Source organism: Bidens hawaiensis, unplaced genomic scaffold (assembly GCF_021521415.1).
Source record: "Bidens hawaiensis isolate Kalapana, Puna unplaced genomic scaffold, B.hawaiensis_p1.1 tig00016259_1, whole genome shotgun sequence".
NCBI classification, from domain to species: Eukaryota; Viridiplantae; Streptophyta; class Magnoliopsida; order Asterales; family Asteraceae; genus Bidens; species Bidens hawaiensis.
Window position 1 is genome coordinate 446,313 of NW_027492482.1, and position 17,530 is coordinate 463,842.

Consider the following 17,530-nt stretch of genomic DNA (forward strand, 5'->3'; position numbering starts at 1 on the left):
TATCCCACATGGCCACGCGCCAAACATAAAGGTCGGGAGCCTAATAATATCCCACATGGCCACGCGCCAAACATAAAGGTCGGGAGCCTAATAATATCCCAAACGGCCACGCGCCAACGTAGGTTGGGCACACCTCATAATTTGCCCGAGGATAGGAACCTTGTAATACATCCACTTTTAGTTGATATGTTTTTGCAGGTTCGGCTACGAGTCGCACAAGCACATATGACATTATTATTATCTGGCCGTTTGTGCCTCCATTATTATTTTGAAGACAAGCCGGGATAGTCATCCTGCGTAGAAGAGGCCCTTGTGGGCCAGTCATTATCATCATATTATAGCTCATAAGCCGCAACTCGCGCATGCTTCGTTATTTTATAGCTCGTAAGTCGCCTCGCGCGCAAGCTTCATTATTTTTATAGCTCGTAAGCTGCCTCGCGCGCAAGTTGCATTACATTATTATCGAGATGCGCACTCTATCTTTTATCAGGCCCCGCGCCACTACTGTTATGATGCGTGCTATATCTTATTCATGCCAGTGCACCATTATTATCATAAGGATCACAACATTTCACCATCATGGAGGAAACCTCTCAAAACTCAAAGACAATAAAGACAAGGCCGAAGAAAGAGGAAAAAACCGCCTCATATCCTAACACACCTTATGAAGTCCAGCGCTCCACCTAAACGCTTGCACGCCTAGGAGCAACACTGGACTTGGGGGGCTTGTAGGGGTATGGTACTAAACCCGGCTTACGACCTTAATTTATTATGTCTGGCTTATTTTATTATATGGACTAATACAATATTATTGGGCTGAGGGGGTTTTGTGGAGGTAACCCTAACTGGGCTAGGCCCATTAGGGTACCATGATGGTGGCCATGAGGCTCCCTATATAAGGAGGTCTCCACCTCCTTATTAAGGGTTGGTTGTTCTCAATAAGAGCCACCACCATAACCATTTTTGTGTCTGTAAACAAGAGATCCTTGAGATTTCTTAGCAGTCACCTCCACACCCCCAAAAACCATTGCAGATCTTAAGCTACCGGAGAAGAAGATCGAGTCGTGGTTCGTTCATCTCGAAGACCGGGGAACATCGTCATGGATCAGGTCAGATTCATTTCATGTTTCTACAACGCGGATGATGATTACAATTACAAACTTTTATGTTTGAGTCTCTATGAGACTGGCGGTCCCTTTGGAGCTTTTGTCTATTCCCACAGATTGAGATCATGGACAGAGCGTGAATTCAGCAACTCCTCAACTACCCTGGAGAGACCCTTGCCACTTGGTCTCCCCCTACTACCTAGGGCCAACGCCTTTATTTCAATCTCTCATTTATTGATTGCAATGATAATCGCATTGGCCGTAGCCGGATTATATGTTTTGATGTCAAGACCGAAACACATTGGAAAAATCCTCATTGTCTGCATAACCGGCGGACTTTGCAGCATCCAGAAAAGATATATTGGCGTTATCTACTGTTTGTGTAAGCGCCTTTGCAAGTCACACACTCCCAGCTAGTAAACGGCTGAAATTTTCAAATATAACTAGTTACACAAAAGCAGTCAAAGTTTTTGATAAACCTGCAAATACAACTTATGATTAAAACAACAGTATGAAAAAAGTATAACAAATAAACCAGTAATGCATACCTTCTTGCCAGTACATCATTATGAGTATACAAGATTCTTGTAACGGGGTGAATAGGAGAAAGTTGAGAGTTGATCAATCTACCATCCAAAGTAAGACATGAAACAAAAATATGACTGATGCTGCTGCTGCTTATTTGGTTATAAATTATCAACTTAGTAAGTTGAACCTAAAATCCAATTTGAGAATAATAAATAAAGCTTATAACTTTGTAGTAAAAATAATAATATATCCAGCTTTTGTGTGGACATTTTTAACATATATCCAGCTTTTCCGGCTTTTATGTTATAATACTTTCATTTGTCTATAGTCAAACTTATTAACGCCATCCACCAACTTCTAGTTAGTACAGTACTTACTACAACTTTGATGGACTTTTTTGTACTTTTCACATGCTTTTAATTATATAATGCCATATTATCGAAAACAATATGGTTTTAGAAAAAGAGACTGAAACAGGCTGAGGTCAAGCGAGTCTAGTCGAGCTCGCGATTGGCTTGTTTGCACCCCTCGATATTGTTATTAGACCACAACAAAAGTGTTTTATTTAAAAAAAGAAAAAGCTAAATTAAATTCAATGATACAGTAAAACTATGTAATAATGTATTTTTCAAATAACCTCCACTCTTTATACAGAAATTAATTAATAATCCGATGAAATACATTGAAACCAGTAAACTGAACGGGTGGGTCGGATCCTGAAGCCAGCAATTGAAGGAAGGTTTGATTTCTTTTTATCATTTTATTATTATTGTACAATTAACACTAAGCCTCTACACACCAGATCCCTAATTTCAATGTTTTCTTTTTCTTTTCTTTCTAAATTTGTATCCTTTTTTTTTATTACTAATTTTCATATAAAAAGAATCCAATTACAATATAGAGGCAGGTAAGCGGGCAACAAGCTGCGCCGCCACCCCCCTTTTAAATGACAAAACAGATCCTACTGAAAATAAAGTTATCGTCCCTCGAGTTTCAGTTATCGAGTTCGAGCGGTCATGATTATTATTTTGGCAATTTGTCTTTAAATATTTAATGTTTATTTAATCTAATAAGTATTATTGTATGTAAAATTGTTGATAAAGTAATATAACCTTATGTTACATAAGAAATTATAATTAAAAAATATACAAAAATAATTATAATATATATTTTACAAACCTTGGCGAGTGCTCTTTATGGTAAACACGTACATGATTTGGAGGAGCGATTCGAGATGACATCGAGACAAAAGGCAGTTTTTGCTTGTCTCAAGGGGGCTCATGCCCAAGATTTTTTTGACTGTTGTGCCTATTGAAAGTCTTGGGCAACGGATGTCGGCAGTTGAATACAGAATCATCCTTAAATACCGGCTCATGATTCCTATTTTCCCTCAAGACGAATCATGCCCAATTTGTAAAAAAAGTTTGTTTGGATAAATTTGATGAGCATGCCCTCCACTGTAAGGAATTGTCGGGGTTCAAGTATCGTCATGACTGGTTAAACGAGCTTGAGCTCGGCTGTGCAATGTGAAATAAATGCATAGAACATAGAAGTCTAAAAGAGGTCAAATTTAGAAATACACAAGGCTCGACCTTATGCTCGATAACTAAACAAGCTTTATCTGAGGCCCAGACTCGTTTCAAGCTTTTTATTAATCCAAGCTCAGCAGCTAGACTTATTTGCACCCCTAAACCTACCCAACCAACCTAGTCGGTTTAGTTTTTGTCGTTTTGTCATTTCAATCCAAAAGTTTGATCAAAACAATGTTGTCAATTGTCATAGGTACAATTTAATGAAATATTAGGTTTCTAGAAAATTGAAATCTTGCATGAAAGCATAATAAGTAAAAGTCAGTAACCTGTGAAAGGATGATTGGGCCACCATGTGACTCAAATAACTTCTCATTTTTCATCATTTGCACTATTTTTGTGGTAAATTTTTGCATTGCATTCTGCATAATAAACAATTATAACTATGTCAACAAACTGTAATTTAATTGATTATTAATTTACATTAAGGTGGAATTATAACTATGGGGAAAATTAACATATAAACTTAAAAAGAGTGTTAATTGTGTAAATCAGGTATGTCTTATATATAATTATATATATAAGCATGGTTGTAAAAATCGCGCCTAGGCTCCGAGTACTCAACGAGTAATCCCCGCCTAGGTCGAGTTCTCGGCGAGCCATCCCCGAGTACTCTCCGACTAAGGCCGAGTACTCCCAACTCCCCAGTCGGCCGCCTAAGGTCCGCCTAGCGACTTTTGCAACCTTGTATATAAGTAGTGTAAGTATGTAACTACAACTTATATGTTGTAACTACACCACACTATAATTACACTATGTTGTATATATAATTACAATACTTGATTCACATAGGTAGGATATTAATTTAATTTATATTTAATACAAACCCTTATAACTTTATATATATAATTAAAAACCAACTCTAGAAGTTTGGTTCTTTATAGTTTTGCCACTAAAGTTTTAAAAATTTACCTTTTAGCCCTTTTTAGTTTAGTTTTTTAGAGTTATGTCACCTAAGTCTTGAACATTTACCGTTTGGCCCCTCAACTTTGATAATGAAACTTTTATTCTTTCAACTTTTGCCACAATACTTTTAGCCATACAACTTTGACGACAAAACTTTAAGGTTTCCAACTTGAACCTAAAAATGTTTACACTTTTAGGATAAAATTTTTAGACTTTCAATTTCGGCCACCAAAAACTTTTAGACTTTCAACCTGGGACACAAAAATTTTACATTTTTACGATAAAACTTTTAGACTTTCAGTCTGGCCACAAAACGTTTACCATAACGTATCAAACCTATACCGACCAAGTTCTCGTCCCCCCCACCCCTCACCCCACCCCACCCCACCCCCCACCAGGCAGTAGCTTTTGAACATGTAATGCGTTTAACTCGTTTCGTCGCAAATACCTGTTTATTATTAATAATAGAAAATAGCTTCTATCAAGGCCGTCTCCGAGAATTTAAATACCTCGGCCGAGCCAAAATAAAAAGGCATGTAGGTCTTAACGAAAAAATTTTATTCGCCAATGTACATTGATAAAACTTTTATCGACCGATTTATTATAAGCAGAAACCATTCTGAGCATGTAATTATCTCATAAAACATTGCAGATAACCTTATGTTTAACACCAAAAAACATATATATGTAATATGTATAAAAAAATTTGTGCCCCGAAACTTATGTGTGATGGCCGATGTTGCGGCTCGCACACCCTCCGAGCCTTCCCTGGCTTCTATATTAACTTGAAAAATAATAATTAAGATAATGTTTCTATCAATGTGTTACGTAATCATGTGGGTCTTCATTCGGTGGCCTTAATGATCCATCGTCATGCACACCTAAAAGTATTTATCTTCATATATATAAATTTAATGTTTAAAAATTATGAAGCTTAAAATAAACAAAAGATAAATGTAAGTAGTTGAAAATTTGAAAGGAAAAGGAATCTTGGGAACATTGGTTTTTATTTGAAAAATATATTATTATTTTAATATTATAACCTTTTTAACTTTTTGATACATTAAAATATTCCCAAAGATGTAAGGAAAAATATGTTCAACAGTTTGAACCTAACACAGAATAAATATGTTTACTTTTGACTCATTAAGTTGGTAATATTTATTTTCAGTTAAAAAAATGGTAATATTAATACCCATTAAAATTCATGATTTGAAAGCAGTAAAATTGACAAATGTACGAACGAGATTTTATGACAACTTTTTCAGTCTATATGACCTGTATAGACTAATACGCATTATGACACAATTCTGGCATACACTGTTCGTATAACCCCTATACGACTCGTATAGCCGTATAGGTGGCACCTGGTGTTTGAATAACATACGCCAGATTTAAAGGTATAGAAAGTAAACCTTGAAAGGTTCATTATCAGTTCTGAAGCTGATCCCAGGTACATATTTCAACCAAACAGGAAAACCCCTTCAACAACATTAAAAAATAATTATTAAAACCATCAAAAAATTAAAGTGTTTTTATATAATAATAGTAATAATAATAATAATAATAATAATTACCCAAAATTCCACTCTGCACAAACAAATGGTCCAATTCTCAGATGCATATACAAGCCAGCTTTTTGAACCAGCTTTACAAACCGTACTAAATCATATCTTCCTTCAAAGTTATACTGCAAATATATAAAATCTAACAACATTTAGTCATATTATAAGTTAAAAACAACTTAGCATAATTTAAACACAATTTATCAAAAAACTAAAAATAATAATAATAAAATGTAAATTAAAATTTTAAAGTATTAATATACAGAAAAGATAAATACATTTTTTTTGTCAGGTTAAAACTTAAACGAGTCATGTTCATATCAACGCGAGAAAACACGTATAATCCATCAACATTTAGTCACAATAAAATTCAAAACAAATTAGCACATTTTAAACATAATTTCTTAAAATATAAAAATTTAATATGTAAATTAAAATTTTAATTTATTAATATACAAAAAAAAAAACTTTTATCAGGTTAAAACTTAAACAAGTCGTGTTCATATCAACGCGTGAAAACAAACTTTTGAGTTTGTTTAACCTGTAAACACGACCCGTTTAACTGCTTAAATTAAAACCAACAAAAACCAACAAAAAATTATTATTATACAAAATCATAACTATAACTATAATTATAAATATATATATATATATGTGTGTGTAAAGAAGAACAGAGTACATTGCCAGGTGAAGGTTCATGGCCATTCCAAAAAACATAAGTATCAATAACATCCAATCCTCCATCTTTAGCTTTTTGAATTAAATCTTCCCATATCTGCATCAAGATTCCAAATTGGTTTTTTATTATTTTTATTACAAAAAAAAATCAGTTATTTTAGTAGTAGTAGTAATAATAATAATAATAATAATATTGTGAAGAACAGATTGATTATTATTACTTCGTGCTTCTAGGATAATGTATAGAACCAGAAATGAGTATTCTTCTATGACCATTGATAATAAGAGACTTCTTGTCATATGTCACACTGCATTGAGTAAACTCAATACATGATATTATTATTATGAATGAAGTGTAGAATAGATGAACATATTTGGAAGCTGAGTTAGCTGACATTTTTTTTCTTCAACTATGGGTAGAGAGAAGGTGAGACAGAGAGAATTTAGAAATCTTTATCTTTTATAAAAACTTGTGTGTGTGTATATATATATATATAATTATAATGTTATACATGGAGAGAGACAGAAAGAATCATTTGTAGCAGTATTTTTTTTTATTACTATATAGCCAAAACAAATCTAAACCATTTAAATTTTTTATTAGTGATTTATGTTTTCTAAAAGATATATTTAGTTTAAAATGTCAGTAATAACTATTAAATATTTGGTAATTATTATTTATTATATATCATAACAGCAGTACAATACATAGTTCAAGATGTATTTATTAATGTGGTGTAATGGTAGATTTAATGGTAAAAAACCTGAGTTTCTTAATACAATTCAGGTTCAATCTTCGCATATAACATTTTGAGAGGGGGCATATATGGCTCAATTAAGGAGGGGTCCCTCTAAGTAGCCTTCTTTTAATTATTGTGGTTTCCATTTTTTTCGTTGGACTTTTATTCGTTCGTTTGATAAGTGTCGCATCTTGTTTTTACTGGACGGGGCTAGCAACGACTAGTGGGCTTTTGTTTTCACTAAACAGGGTTATCTGGGACTCGTGGGATGATTAAGGAAGTGATCCCTCTAACTAGTCTTCTTTTAGTGACTCTTATTTAGTTATGATTTAGATTGCGTAAAAAATTTTTGTTTAAAAAAAGGCTTAAATGAGTCAAGTTATTGGATTTCAACATTAAAATTCTTATTTTTTCCATAAAATTTCCAAGCATAACCGGGTGATCGGTGAGGCCGTCAACCACCTTGTCCTCCTATACTAGCCGGCCATGGTTATGGGCACTCTCGTGGAGGCGTAGTGGGCCCCCAACTCGATAAATGATCATATCAATATTGTAACTTTACAAATGTGTCATTTAACTCTAGGTAAGTTTTTTCTTAAAGATTAAACCGTATAAATGGTAAAATTGTAAAACATAATGACATGACCATAAACAACATGTTAATCAAGCATATATGAATCAATCAACTGTCAAAAAAAAACATAATAAAAAGTGTAATGATATACATGTCCAATTATATGTTTTAAAGTATGTATGACTCACTCAATTTTTGACGTGTGGCATATATTTTCTTTGAACTTTTTCTTTAATTTGTGATGCATCTTTACTTTTTGTTAAATTAGTGGGATTCTTCCGTGCTTCGTAACGGACATTTGATTGGTATAAGCTTGGTTCAAAACATAGATAAAAACACATCAAGGGTGTATTCAGAATTCACGTAAAATTTACGTACATTGCTATATCGTGACATTTCAGAATCTAATTAGTTAAATATTATAGTTAATAAAAATATTAAGTTTAAGAAACATTGTATTGAATACAACCTATGAAGGCATGAAGCATAAGAAACTTACAAAAGAGAGTATAACAAATCATGTCAAAGTTACAAGCCTATGATACACAAGTCTCCCAAAATTGTATATTTTTATACATAGTATTTAAAATAAAAATCATTTTCCAACATTATAGCAAACTACAAACTTACAAATTTTATCTATAAATAAGTAAAATGTTAATCATAAACCAAACCACAAATACCTAATCATCAAAATGGATCATCCCAAGATCTCCTTGGGTATGTACATTAGTTGATATTTTCTATCAACCCCACATAATTATTCCTACATTAAAAATATAAGCTTTAATAACAGCAATATTATAAAAGCAATGACAACTGTAAACAAAATAAAATTATGGGCCACCTACATGGGATGCTTTTGTTTTCTTTGTGTGTGTGTGTTTCTTTTTGTGTTTTTTTTTTAATTTTACAAGAAATTCCCTTTTATTCAAGAGAAAATCAAATATAATGTTGTATTAAAACTGTTTTTATCATATGATTTATTAGGGATATTTTTCTTAAATTATTTAAGCAATTTTAAGTGTGTATTACATAAGTTTTTATTACATAAATTTTAAGTCTTTCATACTCTTTATTTTAACTTTTTAAGAGAAATAAAATTCTTTTAAGAAAATGATATTTTAAGAAAAGTTGGATTTTAATAATCAAATTGGCTGATAATAATTTATACAGTCAATATGACCAATGATACTTTAAGTTTTCACTTTCATTACCATTCATTACCAAAAGTATATCTCACTCTAACTAAAAAAGTAGCTTTGGTGATCATAATATATAGTTTACTTATTGCGTATCTTAATCAAAATGTCGCAAATTCCACAACATACCTGTCACATCCCCATTCTAGGCCTAGGGGTATGATCCATAGTTGGTACAATATTTGTAAATAAATCAGAGTTACGGGTTTTAGCGGAAGACTTTATAAAAACAAAGGATCGGTATTATAAATATTTACAATACAAAAGACGAGACGAAAGTCTCGTTTTAAGTTTACTTGTTTATATGTTTTACAAAACCACCATATTTTATATTTACACAAAATTATCCGAGCAATCGGATTCTTAAGCTTCTTCGTCTTGCAAGCTCTATTCCTGATTACCTGCAAAATGTTAAATAAAATACGTCAGCAACGAATGCTGGTGAATATGCTGACGCTAAAATATTTTCTTTACTTAATTACCCCTCGAGACCACGTAAGTCTCGGTCCATCTTAGCTTAGGAATAATCAAGTTAAAACAATCATCATAAACTTGAGTCTCTGCACTAGGTCACCTCAGCAAAACACCGCAGCGTTTATGACATAACTTAGGTACCATAAATATACACATGACCATTCCCCACTCGGACGTAACTTAGGTCCGGCCCATCGTGGCTGGAGGTCATGACCAAGCGTGGTGCGATGTGCCCACCGCGTTCCACATATGTAAGGATCCAGAAAAACGTATACCATAGCCTGAGGGCTGGCTTATACTCTTATTTATAATGTTTTTAGAGACACGTAGCCTCATGTAAAGTTTTACACATAACACGTTTATTTGTTTGAAAACAAGTTTGTAAAAGTGGGGCGTATTTACCTTTCAATGGGATCGGCTTCCAACACCGTCCGTTAGTCTTTCCTTCGCTATCTCGCACCTATATAGTACGAGTATAACATTCATTAGTCGGATACACGATCCGGCTTAAGACCTTTAGTCTCATTCATCTCGATGAACCTTTAGTTCATTATCTTTTTTTTTTACTTTAAAACCTTTAGTTTTAATAGAAATTTATAAACCTTTAGTTTATTTATAAAAATCCGACGTTTCTTCTTCATTAAGAAACATATTTCTTTCTTTATTATTTAAGTATACTCATTATACTTAAATAATATATTTTATAACAAAGAATATTTATACACATATATATACTCATATATATATATATTTTATTTCTCTTTCTTTATTTTCTTTGTTTACCGAGAATAATATCGACTTGGGTATTAAGCCTTTATAATATTTTATTATTATTTTGGTCGGGCATTATACCTACCTTGCTTGGCTTAGAAATACCCTTCACACTCGGGCAACACTTCGACTCTATCCTTCTTATCAACACACGCTTTGATCAACCCTTGACACGCCTATCGAGACACCAACTCTTATAGCACGTACTTCGAGGTAGCTATCGGGACGTCTGGGCAGCACCTCCTCTTTACTCGGAACATCGTCGGGAAGTGGCACGTTTATCGAGGTGTAGGGCACGAAAAACGAGGCAACGAAACACGGTTTTCAACTCGAATCGAGGGCACGTTTTACGAGGTGTAGATAGAGAGTAGTGAGAGAGTAAGTGTGTGAAAATTGGTGTGAGATTATGAAGATCCAGAGGCTGCTATTTATAGGGCTGAAATCGGACCCCATCACGGTACACGATGGGTCCCCTGGCTGGCCCGTCGCGTACCGTGACGTAGGCCTGCGCAGTCATCCTATAGACCTGCCACGTGTCAACACGTGGCAGGCGCCGAGCCACGTGACGACACGTGGTGGACGTGTTGCCACGTGGTGACACGTGGCGGCAGGCGTTGCCGCCGTGTGCTACGTGGCACACGTGTCAGACTACCCTATCGCGGAACGCGATGGGTGTCTCCTCTGGCCCATCGCGTACCGCGATAGGTCAGGAAATCAGAATTTACACTTTTAGTCCTTGTAGGTTAAAAATTGACAGAATTGGTCCCTTGACTTTGGAAATTGACATTTTTGGCCCGAAATTTACGTGATGTTACAATACCTACACAAACTCACTAAAAAAATTATAAAGCTTTGTATAACAAAACACACACAATGTGTGTATGTGCACGCTCACGCACAATGTTTGTGAGAGGGAGGGGCCCACCTCCTCATCTGAACAAGGTCTGCAGATACGGACATCACGTCCATAAACCTGCTCCACATCAATGTGGTCCGTGGAATCATCGACCATTGCCTTCCACCTCATCCGGACGTTCCTAGCGGACGATCCATACGTTGTGGTTGCTCTTATATATAATACTTAAAAGTAACATAAACAAGTGTTTAACTATACTGGTCTAGTTACTTAAAATTTGATTGTGTAATAAACATTTCTCTTTATTTCCTTGTGAATACCCCAATATAAAAAAAATGTCTTATTTCTTAACATTTTAGTGGATAATAAAAATTAAACTACAAAGAAGATGCCCAAATCCTGCACACATGACACATGGTAAAGTGTGTACTTGTAGTCAATTTGTTTGTACATCATAATAAATGTTATGATGATTTAAGAAGATGCTCAAATCCTGCACACATGACACATGGTAAAGTGTGTACTTGTAGTCAATTTGTTTGTACATCATAATAAATGTTATGTGAATCATGTGACATGAAAAAAAACACTACTGAATACCAATAACTTGTCCACTGTTATGTTGGATAATATATGTGTGTATCTATATATATATATTATATTATGTATTTTAGAAGAAGTTGTCTAGTATTTATTAGTCACAGTGCTGGGGTAGAATAAAAAATACTGGTGTTGAATTTTTTGTTTTGGCCATTCAAGAATCATGACTCAACCCAGATCTAGATTAAATCTCTTAACAATAAAAAATTAAATTACTTCTGAAAAAAACTATTGTTATTAGTATATTTATAGGAAAAATCAAATTCATTTCATTTTTAAGTTATGATAGGTTATTACTTATTAGTATCATCATAAATAGTTAATAATATACAAACCTGATTTAATTTGATTTGTTTTGTTTTGTTTTGTTTATTTATAAGTAAATTCTTATCGACTATCTATTTTTTAATGAATTTACTAAAGCGTCTGTTACTTTTTTATGTATAATACGTGAATAAAGTTGATACATGAAATTTATTTGCGTATCCATTACTATAGATGTGAAATCTTATTTATATGTTTATTAGCAAGGGGAAAATGTGAATTTTAATTAGAAGATTTTTGTACAAGATGACATAAAAGTATGGCAAAAAATGAAAATGGAAGCAAAATTGAGACTAGTCATAATGTTGTGTCCAAGAAGTGGTTAATACTTCATAGAGCATGGGCACTAAAGGGGCTTTTTTTAAGGGTATTCATCTATATCCTTTTCTATATCTTCTTCTACAATACCCTTGATTTTTCATATTTTTAAAAGTATTATTATGCTACTAGCATTTACGACCCGAAGCAAGTTGCGAATAGGGGTTACCAGGCTTAATACCTATAAAAATTTTCAAACAAAATCGTGAAAATTTACAATACGAAGCATAAAAACGGGGGGTGTCCAGTAGGGCTAGCAAATTGGATACCTGTGTTAAAACAGTGTGGTGTGTGATTTTTTTTTTTCATCATTTTCCCTTTTGATACATGAAAAATAAAATTGTTTTATAGTCATGAAATATAAAGCAGTTAAACCGTAAACGAGTCATATTCTTGTTTGATACGTGTATTAAGCGCGTCATTTCTAACATGTTAAACCCGTTAAGACACGAATTGCTAGCCCTATGGACCAGAACACCCCCGCCCCTTCATAAGCTGTGCCCATGTCCCGAACCGAAGTGAAAATAACCTAGCGGTTTGTGGTTTAACTGGTCCGTCCGATAATTCATGGGTTACTATATGAATCATTGTTATTTCAAAATAATCTTAATTTTATTGTTGTGGACAAGATTATAGATTTTTCTTGTTGGATTATGTTATTATCATAGGTCCCATATTCACCTAAAGAAAACGTGTTTATGGATATATTTTAAAACATAAATCATTACGTGTATGATAATGAATCATATCAAAAGGACCCATTTTTCAATAGTTTGTATCATCTTATTGGATTCTTTCAATATCAATATCAAGGTGTGTATTTAATGTATTTTTTTTGGTACGGTTCGAGGTTTAAGTAGAGGTGTTGTTCGGGTTTTTTAATTTGATTACGGGTTTTTTAGGTCAAGTAATTCGGGTTTATGTTATAGAAATAGTACCTGTTTACCAACCCAAATAAAATATGGGTTAATTAGTTATGGGTATTTAGTTTCGGGTTTATTGAGATCGATTTCTAAGAGCAAATGAGACTTAAATTGTATAAACTAAAAAGAAAACTTCAAATCTTCATATGTTCAAACAATGGGAGGAAAACTAGATTTTTTTATTGTTTATGTAAGTACATGTATAGCTGACAATTTTTTATGTAAATTCGAGTTAACCCGATTAAGCTTTTCAACCCAATTACCGAACTGCATATTGCCTTTGGGTTTCGAGTTCCAGGGTCCATATTAATTGGCTTCAAGTTGTTCGGATTCCATCTAAGTCGGGCTCTGGTTAATTCGGGTCAAGTTTGGTATTCGAGTAGAACGACACCCCTAGATTTATCTCACTACCCCTACGTAATATTTTGGAATATATATGTATATTTGAAATTTTACATATAAATTCCAATCCAGCTAATCTCTGGCAAGGGACCCAAATGTATCAAAAGCAAAAGGAATGGAGACGTGTTGATTTTCGGCATATGTTTTCTCATGCTTAGCATTTTTTTCTGATTTCACCTTCAACACAGCATGTTGGCCGGAGAGTAGACCTCCCTTCAAGGGGGGATACGCCATTAAGGTATATACAAGCGTGTTTCCACATGTCCATCCATACCCAAGAATGTTTGCTGGTCAGAGAGTAGACATTCCTTTAAGGGTATCCGACAGAATATTAACAGGAGCTTCATTTTGTTTTTTGATACATTTGGGTCTTTTGCCCCCGAAGCTATTACGTTTCTTAAAGAGTTCAACGGTCGTGCACAGTAACTTATCGACGCCAAAAAACTATAACTTTTGTTTTCATGGGATCGGATTTGTCATTTAAAAGGGGATCGAGGCGTAACTTTACCCACATCTCTATTGTAATTGGATCATTTTATTTAATATATGAAGATTTAAATTAAAACTAATCTCTAGTAATCCTGATTAATCGATTGTCCCTACTTCACCGCTCGACTAACGTCCCAGTAATTTTTACAACATTGGATATATGTGTGAGCATAGAGTTTTTAAGTTTAACCACAGTATTCAATATTCAAGTGTGACAAATTATTAAGAAAAAATTATTAACCAAAAATATATAATGTAGCAAATGATATAAAGAGACGGTGGTGTTTGATAAGAAGGAAAGTCTAATAAAGGAATAAAGCAAACCGAAAATGATGCAATTGTTAATGATTTAAATGCATGAAATGACAAAAGCAACAACATGTGGTGTACCAATTAGCACACCTGGCTTCCTCATCTCATGTCTCTTTCAATTATTATTCATTAATGTAAGTTCTTTTCTTTTTAAATAACCGACGAAACCTTCAAATGAACTGCTGGTTAAATTTATTATATCGGGATACACTCACCTAAGACTACTGTTCGTAAATACCCGTCTAAAGGCACGACAGTGCGGTGGAGATAAAATTCTTTCAGTTTAAGAATTCAACTAGTGAACCCCACTTACTCGCCTAGTCTACCATTACTTGTGTTGCCGAAACTAAATGATGGAACATGAATCGAACATAAGTCACATGAAACACCGAGTTTTTCTCTTATCGCTCTACCACCAGCTCATTGTCAATTAATATAAGTTCTGCACTTCAATACTAATATATCACATGTATTACAATAATGTTAAGTAAGGGAAAGTAAAAAAAATGTAGTCTATCAAGTTTTTTAGATGAAATTGGTTAAAAATAATGTTAATGAAAAGAAACAATTTTCTTTTATGGTTAAAGTTCTCCTTATTATTATTTTTTCAAGTTTCTGTTTATTAGGCAAAATAAAATTCATACAATTAAGAGACTTTTACGAGTTTGGTCGGTTTTAATTAAACACTTAAGCTGAGCTAGTAAATACGGTTTCAGACAATAACAAACCAAATGGTTGTGTTGGGTGGTTGGTTGGACCAGCCGGACTAGCTAAATAGTCCAAAAATGGTTAGGTGCGACATTTACGTCGGTTTTTTTTCAAGATACTTAATCATATTGTTAGTTCTAGCTTATTTCAAACTTCGATATATGTAAACTCAGTCAATTTGGACTTTGGTTACATGGTTACTCTAAAACCAATTGATTTATTTATATTTGGGTGCTTGCTCGGTTTCAATGGCTTATGAACTCCCTTGCTTATCTCGGTACAACATTTTTAACATCAGTGACGAAAAATGACAATTTCAAGTATTAATAAACAAATTTAGTCTAACAAAGTTGGTTAATTCGGTTTTAAACATCTAGTTTCACCTCATGTATGCATGATGCTCCAAACTAAACATTAGTATGTAGCATATTATTACTATCATTTTACATTTTAACATTCATGAATCTGACACTAATGAGATCAATATTATTCTTAACCAAATATGATGAGCCTAAAGAGAAATGGCTTGTAGGTCATCCAAATGGCCATATATTTGTGCCCATATTCATTTGTTTTCATATGGCCATATTCCCACAAATAAAGACATGTGAAGACCGCCAATATGATTTTGCTCTTAGCAATATCATAATATGTTATGACCCGACCTGGCCCGGCATGGCATATATAATGAATGGGTAACGTTTACGAGATTTTAACAACGTTATAATACGAAATATAAACCTCAACATACTCGGAGTTGATGTTGTGAGACGTTTATATGGTAGATAGATATGTGTCGAGATTTTTGTTAAAAAAAGAAACACCTATGAATTTCTTGACTGACCCACCGGTAGAATGATCTACACTCGGCATTTTGATCTTTGGATAGATGGGAGGGAAACACGTGTGTGTGTGTGGATCTGACATGTCTGTCAGCCTACTTTAAAAGTTGTTTCATGCAAAGTGACTAAACACGAGAAAGTTTGTTTTGACAACATTTGATACTTTAATTTCCTCGCGCATGAGGCTGTGAAACTATTTAGCAGAGTACAAACGGTCATGCGTAGTAATATTATGACATATGACTCAAAGATCTATCAATATGGCTTTTAAAAGACTTGATTTTACAATCCAAAACGTACTAGTTACACAACTTATTGTAACGTAAAAAAATAATATAAAAAAAGTAAATAATTAAATCTAATAAATGATAAATAAATAACTATTAAAATACACTTTTAAAAAGGGCATTTTTGTAATTTTGTTAGTAACAACTCTACTACTCTAGACCTATGAAAAATAATAGTAATAAACATATTAATATTAATCAATATTCTACCAACTACCACCACATTTAGTGTATAACTTAAGCAATACCTTGCACGGCATAGCACATGAATACACATATAATGTCAAAATCAATGGCTTCTGTTTCAAACTCAATCCACCAAAGCCACCTATGCATTAAAGACTAGTAAATTAGACCTCTTATTTAGTGTGGGCCCCACCATTTGATGCTATGTAAACACCCTAGTCCAACCAAATGGTCCCAAATCTATAAATCAAAGTTCCATTCAAGACTCCATCAATGTTTCACTTTTTATTGCACAAGAATAATAGTCACTTAATGGTGTTTCAATTGTGTATATTGTAGGCAATGTTTTTAAAACTGGAATTTTACGCGTATCAGACGTAGTTAAAAGAATAGTACAACCGGTTGAACTGAGTTATACCACTGATTGAATAGTTTACCTTGTACATTGATATAAATTTAACTTCAACTAAAAAAATAACCCAATAGCATATGAGTCCATAATAAAATATAATCCAAAAGTTAACTCATAATCAAAATGCACTCGATTTTCAAAAAGTAATCCAAAAGTATACTAGTTTCAATGCTAATCGCTAGGTTAAAAGTAATTTTTAAAAAATATCGGCCGTAAAAAATCAAAAATCTCTTGGACTTTAAACCGGTTTGCCTGTTTAAACCAATATTTTAGAGAAAAAAAAAACGACGGTTATGTTTTAGCAAACCGTCCAAAAATGTCAGGCTCAAAATGCAGGTTTGATATGCGAAACCCGGTATTACCGGTTCAACCGGCCGGTATGATCCGGTATTTAAAACACTGATTGTAGGTCTAAATGAGTTAAAACCGCTCGTAAGTTAGTTGAGATTGTTCGTTAAAGACTCGGGTTTAAACAAGGCCAAATTGAGCATAGTCGCATAGATGGAAGCTCAATGACAAGTTTGAGCCTGAACTTCACAAAACCTAACATGACTTGATTTATTATCTAAAAAATTATTAAAAGACTTTTAAATGATGTATATCCTGTTATTACAAATGTAAATTAGTTGCTTTAGACCCACGCGTTGTGACGAAAACTCAATCGGTATGACTTCGGTTAGCTATGGTATTGGTTTGTACAACTATAAAAAACTCGTTGGGTTGTTTGTGTAGCTTAAT

The 17,530-nt window shown here is 33.5% G+C and overlaps 1 protein-coding gene across 1 annotated transcript; it reads right to left on the minus strand.

Moving 5' to 3' along the window:
- Positions 1-3,391: 3,391 nt before the first annotated feature.
- Positions 3,392-6,501, minus strand: LOC143551055 (beta-galactosidase 12-like). Its single transcript, XM_077041579.1, has 4 exons — positions 6,374-6,501; positions 5,707-5,819; positions 5,545-5,611; positions 3,392-3,585 (listed from the first exon to the last, which is right to left on the minus strand). The coding sequence occupies exons 1-4, from the start codon at positions 6,473-6,475 to the stop codon at positions 3,424-3,426; spliced, it is 444 nt and encodes a 147-aa protein (XP_076897694.1). The 5' UTR covers positions 6,476-6,501; the 3' UTR covers positions 3,392-3,423.
- Between the last annotated feature and the right edge of the window lie 11,029 nt (positions 6,502-17,530).